Source organism: Ictidomys tridecemlineatus, chromosome 14 (genome assembly GCF_052094955.1).
Source record: "Ictidomys tridecemlineatus isolate mIctTri1 chromosome 14, mIctTri1.hap1, whole genome shotgun sequence".
Taxonomy (NCBI): domain Eukaryota; kingdom Metazoa; phylum Chordata; class Mammalia; order Rodentia; family Sciuridae; genus Ictidomys; species Ictidomys tridecemlineatus.
Genome location: NC_135490.1, coordinates 5,199,174 through 5,208,123, shown reverse-complemented (window position 1 = coordinate 5,208,123; position 8,950 = coordinate 5,199,174). Strand labels below are relative to the sequence as shown.

Here is an 8,950-nt window from a genome sequence, read left to right as displayed (position 1 = left end):
TGTTTTTGCACTGACCCTGCAGAGCTGAGTACTCACAATAGAAGCCACATGGCCACAAAACCTGAACACGTGCACAGGCCTGCCCTCTATACAAGAGGTTTGCTAACCCTAGTAGATGCAATCCTAAAGCTCTTTGAAGAAAATGAAGAGCAGGTTGAGATAAAGATGCCAAATTCATCATTTGATTGAATTCTCTTGGAGCACCAGCATGGCCAATGTCATGGTGTACACCTCCCTGAGGCGGTTAGCTGGGAATTCCCAAAACAGAAGGAGCGCTGTGGTCTGTGTCAAGAGGGAAGGAGTGGCCTCACTTTCCCAAACCCTGCATCATTTGTTCTCCACCAAATGAGGTTCCTTTACCTTCACCTTGGGAAACCACGCTTCCAAAACTTGAGATGAAAAGGTGAAAGTAAAACACAGCTGTAATGGCCTCGAGTGGTAGAGTGGATGGTTAGCACAATAATCTGTGATCCAGGGGATTCTAGGCTTCAGATTCGAATTTCAGAAAGTTATTTCCAACTTCTCTTGGCCTTGGATTCTATTTTCGTAACACACAGATCGCAGCACTAACTCCAGAATAAATAACTTCAGGGCCAGGCCTGGGAGAGCAGCTCCGCAGATGCCAGCCATCGTAAAGCATTTAGCGATTCCCTGCTGCCTAATGTGGTAGGGAACCAGTTCATTCCAAGTGCCAGTTCTGATTAAGTGACAGTGGCATAAGTCCTATTTGAAAAGAAAATTCCCCTGGGCCCCCAGGATATATCATGACCCTCACCCACATTCCCCACCCATGAATGAGCTGACCCCATGGCTGTTGTACCTTAAGGTGTACTTTAAGGTGTGGAGTCCTCTGTACCTTAAAACTCCTGTCCAGGGAAGCAGCCAGAAGGCCGTGGTGGCTAGTGGCCGCAGGTGCTGGGAGTGAAATGCAGCCAATGAATAAACAGACACATGTGGCCACTCCTTTCTGTTTGGAATGACGCGATTGCTGCCTGGACAGCAGGAGAATGTCCTTGGAGTGGCCTTATATGGATTATATCTCCCTCCTGACTTCACCCTCAGGAGCTGGGGAGTCAGCCCCCGCTGGCCGGGTGAGGTTCTGAAGACTGTGGGAAAGGCCTGGGGCACCACATCACGCTAAGGCTTCAGATTCCTGAACGAGTTGGAGCCTGTTAGAAGGTGGGGTGACTGCAGCCAGGCTCCCTCCAGATCACGCCTCCATGATAAAGGGTACCACTGTCCATGCTGTCCCTAGAACAGAACCTTCCCCTTGACGCCCCGACCACCACGTCAACGTGCCATCCATCCTGTAGAGGCCTGTCCCTCGTGCCCCTCTGTTCATCCCATTGGAAATGTGGCACCTTCTGTTCAGCCCTTGGGCTCCCTGGTCGTGGTCTCAGAACCCTCTAACCTTCCTCCCTCTTGTGTTTGCTGTGAGCTTCTTTCTAAAACATAAATCTGCTCAGGTGGCTCTGTTGTGGACCCTGGGTTGAACCTGCATTGCCTGCTGAGGTTCCCTCTCCACTCCTTACTCTTCTAGAATGCTTTCTTCTTGACAATACTTGTCCCAAGTATCCAAGCTTGAAAACATTTACTTCCTTGATAACATAAGGAAACAAATGAAAGTACCCCTGCACCATCTAGAGAGGTGTTCACAGGTCCAGAGGACACTCATGAAGGAGTTTGGCAAAGGCCCCAGCTGGGAGGCAAAGCATGCTCTGCATGAGTGCAGCGAGGGCAGGTTGGCGGGTGACCCTCCTCACTGGGAGTGAGTGCAGGGAGGGCAGGTTGGCGGGTGACCGTCCTCATTGGAGTTTGACACTTGGCCTGGGCTCTGTAACCTGCACAAAGCATCATGCAGAAACAATGGACAGGATGGAGTGAGACTGCACGTGCGCAGTTAGGAAAAGAGGAGAATCTGAAAGAATCCAATTCCCAGCCTCCATCACCAAGCAACATGGGAAGCGAGGGTGACATTTATGAGACCGGCACAATCTTACTCTAAGCTGAGGTGATGGTGAGGCACTAGATGTTATTAAGTTAGTGATCTTGGAGAGGATGAAAGATCAGCCAGGAAAATCTGGAGTGGTCCTGACTGGAGATGAAGATGGAAGTCATCAGAGGTCTATATAACCCACCTCCCAGGCTCTGTGTGGGGCGAGAAGAGGACCAGGAATTAGGTCTCTAAATTCTTCAAGAGAAATTGTGCTAAAGCATGGAGTACATTACCTCCTTCTCTAAGCTGCCATTTCCTTAACTGTGAAATGCAGAAAATAATATCAACTTTCACATGACTCACATGAAATAAATGCACATAAAGTGTCCAGCGTCGTGCCTGGCACACAGAATTTACTTAACAAATATTAGCTGTGATGACAGTGAGGAGAAGAAAGGGGACAAGGTCCACCTTCTTATCATCATAGTAATGTCAAATATCCCCCGCCCCCCCTCTGTCTTCTGTACTAGAGATTGAACCCAAGGCACTTAATCACTGAGCCACATCCCCAGCCCTTGTTTTTATTTCTTATTTTGCGACAGGGTCTCACTAAGTTGCAGAAGCTGACTTTAAACTTGTGCTTCTCCTGCCTCAGCCTCTGAAGCCACTGGGATTACAGATGTGTGCCACTGCACCTGGTCAATAATGTCAAATTCTTGAAGCTGTCCTATTTGGGGGACTTTGGAGGTAGGAGAAGGATGAAAAAGTCCACGAGGAATCAAAGACAGGCATCAGAAATCCAGGAGAACGTGGAAAGCATAAGTCTTTATTTTGCTACCATGTCAGTGTCTACCGGATCTTCCCTAAGCTTAAGACCTGGACATAGTGAGGAACACAGAGCCCGGAAACAACAAGCTGCTACCTGTGACAGTGCCAGGTCCACACTCTTGACAGCCAGTGTCCACAGTGTTTCCTAGATGATGAGCTGAAGAGGGACAGGTTTTGAGAATGAGTGTCCCTACAAGTCGCATGCTGCAAAAAGGCGGAGTCAGATGATCCCCTGGATTGGAGGTGCAACGTCACTGTTGAATTTGAAGGAGAGCTTTGAATGGGTTCGTTGAGACAGATGCCAGGAAGCAACACATCAAGGGGCAGGTTTGATAAAAAGGTGGACAGAAGAGACCACCGCACAGAGTAGAGACCACTATCAAGGAACTTGATGGTGAATCAAAGCAAAGAATGAGGCAGTGGTTTTAGGAGAAGAAATGGATCCAGGACAGGTTAGTTTTAAACAAACAGCTGAACCGTCATGGGCCACGTGAAGGAGTCCCTGGGGAAGAGACAAGAGGGACATGGGCGGTGGGGCCCACTGCAAAGGTGGGTTCCACAGGTGCGAGCTGACTCCTGGGAAGGAGACCTGCTCCACCTTGAGCAACGCAGGAGCAACAATAGGTGGACGTGTAAGCCTATGAGGAAGATTCCGGAACACGGAGGCATGATTGGGAGAGCCGGCCCCTGCTCCCTCTGTTCCTTTAAAGTTAAATTGCCTGGTGGGAGAGAGAGCAGGGAGGCCCTCACGCCACTGAGCCATGAGACTGGGGATGGGCCACGTCCTCTCCCAGAGGTGGGTGCCCCTGTGGCCTGGCAGGGCCACCTCCCTTCCCTGCTGGGACCCTGCGTGCAGCAGCCAGCTCTGGTGCACACTCCCTCTCCTGCTGTCAGTGAGCACAGCACCCCTGGGGCCTGCTGAGCTGGCCTCTGTCCTCAGCCACTCAGAAAGCCCTCTTGTCCTGTGCCCTGCCGGAGTCAACCCGAGTGTGTCCACAGGGACAGTCACGTTCTAGGAGCCCAGCCTGACTGTAACATGAGGACTCTGTGTCACAGCCAGGTGAACAGGCCCCGCAGTGGTCTCTCCTCCTCCGCCAGCTCCAGGTGCAGCAGGCACTCCCAGGGTGCCCCTGGAGACATGTGTCCTGACTCTGCTCTCCAGGAGCCCTCAGAGGTGCCCTTCCACCGGGAACTTTCTCTCCATTTTCCTTGTTCTGGTACTTTTCTCCCAGGTAGTATCAGGTGAGCATGGTGTTCCCTTGGAGGAGGGTCAAGGAGAGCACTTTGGGGGGATTTGGAGCCACGATCTGAGGAGGCACGGGGGAGCTCTCTGCGGAGAGCTGGTGCAGAAAATAGACGTGGAATCACTTTGCTCATGTGTCCTCCCTGCCCAAAGCTCAGCAGCCTCTCTGTGTCTGCCAGACCCCTGCATGGGGTCCTGGGGGAGCCTGTCACCACTGGGGAGGCAGCGAGTCAGACAGGATCAGAGCAGTCCAGTGCACAACACAGGAGGTGACTCAAAGTAGGAAGTGGTGGGTGCGGGGACCTCGAGCATCATCTCTCTCTGTTAGGTCTTTCCTCTTAAGGAAAGAAGATGAAAAATTGTGGTGTAGGGTAGGGATGGCTGTGCGTTTGACCCATCCCAATCCTCAGGGACTCTCAGTGGGAGACCCTGAGAAGATAGCCCTGTGGTTCTCCCCAGTGGTCCTTGAGTCCACGGATCTTGACGATACCTGGGCTGAGCCTCTTCCCTTGTGACTATGCCAGGTTGCCCTGGGAACCCCAGGAGAACAGAATGGCTGGGGCCGTCAACATCCCTGGGCACCAAGGAGGCCTATTCCACACCCCCAGAGTCACTGACATGATTCGCAGGCGGGCAAGTGTAAATACCTCTAAGACCAAAGATTTCTGAAGAAGTGACTATCGGGCTCACCAGCTTACTTGCAAGCCCAACTCTCTCAGGCTTTCCTCTTGGTCTTCATGTCAGGAATTTTTGGTGGAGTCAAAGTTTTAGATGATTAAAACCTGAGTCTAGTTTTTTCTTAGTTCATGCCCCCTTGTCTGCTGATGCAAAGGCTCACTTGTCTGCCACCCTGCCCACTAGACTTGGGCCAAGCTCGGCTTTTCCCTGCTCCTCAGACTGGTTCTGTGCTCCCCAGCTCTGCTGATCCTCCTGGAGAGCACACTGGCTTCTCTGCCTGCCCCACCAGATCCACCACATCCTGGGTCCTGTGACTCACGTGAGCCAGCCCTGAACTCTGCTCTTGTCCCTTCTCTGTACACCCTCGTCTTTCTATCTGCCCCCACCCTTCTCTCTCCCCCTCTCTCTCAGTGGTTGGAGCACAATACACAAAATCCAATAGAGTGTTCCAAATCCAGTGGTATTTGCAGGAAACCAAAGGAACCTCTATGTGCATTTTCTGCCTGCGAGATGAAGAAATGCCAAGAGAGTTTGCTGGGCAGAGAACACATACGATACATAAAATATTAGTCCACACTCAGAGGGTTGGTGGGTGCAGACGGCTCGGTTACCCGGTGGGAAGGAAAGCCTGTGCTTTCCCGGTCTGCCTCCTCCTGTTGTGAACTGGCTCTGGACTTGGGTTTAAAGGCAAGACGGTCCCCTCTAAAGCTGCAGTCCTCGCTGAGGTGCCATCAGGAGACCTGGAACCACAGCAGAGCACAGAGCCGGGTAGACAGGCCCGAGGGTCTCCAGCAGCTGCCGGAGGAGCCAACGGGAAAAGAAAGGCCATTTTTATTTCCTAAGAAGCTTTTATGAAGCAGTGGTGTCGCCCTAGAAGCGCCCTCTCCCTGCCCAGTCTTCAAAGAAACTTGTTCAACCACGGGTTGGCCTGTGGAGGTCTGGTCCCTGCAGTGATGTGACGGTCTGATGACTCTGGCCCTGCACTCTGGGCCGCGAGCCGGTTAGATCTCGTGCCACACCCAGCCGCACCCTGTGTAAAACTTACTACGACTACGAAATCAGCACCCATCCCACCCCACAGTCACCTGCTCCTTCCATTTCAAGGTATCTCCAATGTTTGTCTCCAATCCTGAACGTAAGAGCAAAGTTGGGGCTGGGGATGTGGCTCAAGCGGTAGCGTGCTTGCCTGGCATGCGAGCGGCCCGGGTTCGATCCTCAGCACCACATACCAACAAAGATGTTGTGTCCGCCGAGAACTAAAAAATAAATATTAAAATTTCTCTCTCTCTCTCTCTCCTCTCTCACTCTTTAAAAAAAAAAAGAGCAAAGTTAGGTTTTTAAATGATAAAGTGGTCCTCTTCAATCTGCTGATTAAAATCCACTCTTCAGCATGAGCCTCCTTTTCCCTCCATCTGTGCGGCCCTGTGCCTAAACCTTCACCATGACCCTCTGCCCCACCCTTTGTTATCTGACTGTCTGCCCGTCTGCAGAAGCTACCTGGAGACCATGGAGAGGAGAAACAGGACTTGCCCTGAGTCTCAGCATGTGGGTCTCTCACCCACACTGGACACGCGGGCTGGCCTTCACCTGTAGGAGATGCTCGGGTTGCTTACTGAATCTGCGGGGTGCACCAGTATCCTAACACACGCCTGGACCTCACACCCAGAGCCACGGGGGGGTCCATGGGATTGCAGCCAGGCAGCAGGAGCTTCAGCTCCCAACTAAATAGTCGACTGGCAGACACAACCCACTGCTTAGACTCCTCAACATTTAGGTCTAATAGCTAAAAAAAGAAGAAATTTTCCCCTCAAACTCCGGATTTATACCCAGTGAAAACCATCTGATCCCTGGACTTTTTTGAAAGCTCGTGAGCCAAGAATAGCCTGGCTCATAGCCAAGAGTAGTACAAGGACTCTCCTCCACAGGAAAGAGAGGCAGCTATTAACATTATCACAGCACTGTCCTTCCGAGGAAGTGAAAGGAAACACCTTCCTTATAAATTTGGGTCGTTTTACAACCATGATGAAGTATGAGGTGTGTTTCACTCTCTGTAGCACCATGAGGGGTGAAGGCAGGGGCCCTTCAGCACAGCCCATTTCTGAACCACCCTTTGCCCACTTATCCCACTCGTTGGCATATAGCCAAGGACTTAAAATCAGCATACTAGAGTAATAAAGCCACATCCATGTTTATAGCAGTTCAATTCACAATTGCTAAACTATGATAAATGGAAAAAGAAAATGTGGTATATATACCCAATGGACTATTACTCAGCCATAGAGAAGAATGAAATTATGGCATTTGCAGGTAAATCAATAGAACTGGAAACTATCACCCTATGTGAAATAAACCAATCCCCAAAAAACCAAAGGCCAAATGTTCTCTCTGATATGTGGATGCTAACTCACAATAAGTGGTATGGGGGGAGAGAAGTTCACTGGATTAGACAAAGAGGAAGGAAGGGAAGGGAGACGGGTGGGAATAGAAAAGACAGTGAATCGGATATAACTTCCCTATGTTCATATATGAACACATGACCAGTGAAATGCCATATCAGGGACAGCCACAAAAATAGGAAGTTATATTCCATGTATGTATGATATGTCAAAATATATCCTATCATCTAGAAAGAACAAATAAAAGAGTTAAAAATGGGTACAGCCCATGTTTCTTCTTTCCTCACCACCTGAGGCCAGTCCTACCCCCAGATCTGAGAATGTCCAGAGCTGGATTGATCTGGTTCCCAGGAGGGCCTCAGACTCTCTGTCTTTTAAGAAGATGCAGGAAATTAAAAAGTACCACAGTGCAGATAGGTCGACCCCCAACCAGGAACCCTGGCACCACTCCCAGGAGAAGACAGGCCCTGCCCACACCAGCCCCGCCCGTACCCACGGCCGGCTCGAGCCAGACACGACTAGGCCCCTGAGCCTGGAGGACAGCAGCTGTCCCCATGTCCATAGCTAGCTTATCAGGCTGCTACCAGCTCCTGGGTGAGTGGGTGTGTCCTGTGCAGAGAGAGAGATGACACATCGGGAAGTACGTCATCTTGTCATCACTGTGACATTACAAGAATTGCAGCCATGGCTTACCTCTTTATAAACGTGAACCCGTGCACCTTTCAGTCCAGCCTCAGCCTGCTGCGAAGCCGGTCAGCCATGCGGATCCTGTACCTGCTGGGCGTGTTGCTCCTCTTGTTCCTGATGCCCCTACCAGGTAAGTCAGGTGGGAAAGAGGGGCTGAGAGGACCAGTGTCGGTGCATCCAGGCCTCTCCATTCTCCCACATTCCCTGGGTGGGACCAGGGGAACTGTCTTTGGCAGCTGACCAGTCAGGGCCAGCCTCACAGCAGGCTCCGGCTCCTGCTCCCTGTGCTAGTAGCACCTCTTCACCCGCCTCCTGGTGGGAGGACTAGTAAGGAGATGTGGGAAAGTGCTACTCAATTTCAGCCTCAGAGGAAACCTGGGCTGGTTCTGTGAGCAGAAGCAGAGGCTTCTGGTTCACTAAGCTTAGTGGTCAGAGGGGGTCAGCCCAGGACACTGCACCCACAGAGATCTGCAGTTTCCCCCCAGGGGACATTGACTACTGCCTGCTGGGCTCCGCCTTCCCTTCACTCTTAATTTTATAGCCAAGGGGGGAAGGAGATAGAACCCTGGAAGGCAGCGAGTGAGTGACTGAGGAACTCCTGAAGCCTGGAATTTGTCCCAGGACCCCTCCTAGAGCCCCCTGTACCTTCTATGTTTCCTTTGCAGGTCACAGCGGGATCATCAGCGCAGTACAGAGGTACTATTGCAGAATACGGGGCGGCCGGTGCGCCATGCTGGGCTGCCTCCCCAAGGAGGAACAGATAGGCCGCTGCTCTCTCCGGGGTCGGAAATGCTGCCGGAAAAAGAAATAGGGATCAGACGTGAGGAGAATGTTGGGGCGATCCCTCCTTCAAGTTTATAAAGCTAAAACCAAATTAAAAATTTTTTTCAAAAATTTAGAAGCTTGATTTTTTTTTTTAACACTCTGGTTTTGTGGAAGTTGTTACCAAGCAGGCAACTGAGAGAGGCTAATGACTCACCTTCCACTAAGTACATCAGCTTCTGCACCGTGTTTGTCTTTAGTGGGTTTTGGACCTCAGCAACACTGGACTCTTTCTGGAACATTCCTTTGCTCCCTCATCCTCCATACCCCTGGGCTTTACCATCCTTCTTCCCAAGACTTCACCGTCTTTCTTCCCAGGACTTCATCTCTCTGAAGCTACCTCTAAAACCTTAATGCATC

At 51.1% G+C, this 8,950-nt stretch overlaps 1 protein-coding gene across 1 annotated transcript; it reads left to right on the top strand.

Moving 5' to 3' along the window:
* Positions 1 to 7,633: 7,633 nt before the first annotated feature.
* On the top strand, positions 7,634 to 8,662 carry LOC101972196 (beta-defensin 103A). The gene is made up of 2 exons (XM_078031350.1): positions 7,634 to 7,898; positions 8,434 to 8,662. Exons 1-2 carry the CDS (start codon positions 7,766 to 7,768, stop codon positions 8,577 to 8,579), a joined length of 279 nt encoding a protein of 92 aa, XP_077887476.1. The 5' UTR covers positions 7,634 to 7,765; the 3' UTR covers positions 8,580 to 8,662.
* Positions 8,663 to 8,950: the final 288 nt, after the last annotated feature.

Excerpts from the sequence above, each read along its gene's own strand:
- LOC101972196 (XM_078031350.1), top strand. The coding sequence starts at position 7,766 with ATGGCTTACCTCTTTATAAACGTGAACCCGTGCACCTTTCAGTCCAGC. Across the intron at positions 7,899-8,433 it reads GTTCCTGATGCCCCTACCAG|GTCACAGCGGGATCATCAGC; the intron begins GTAAGTCAGGTG and ends TTTCCTTTGCAG.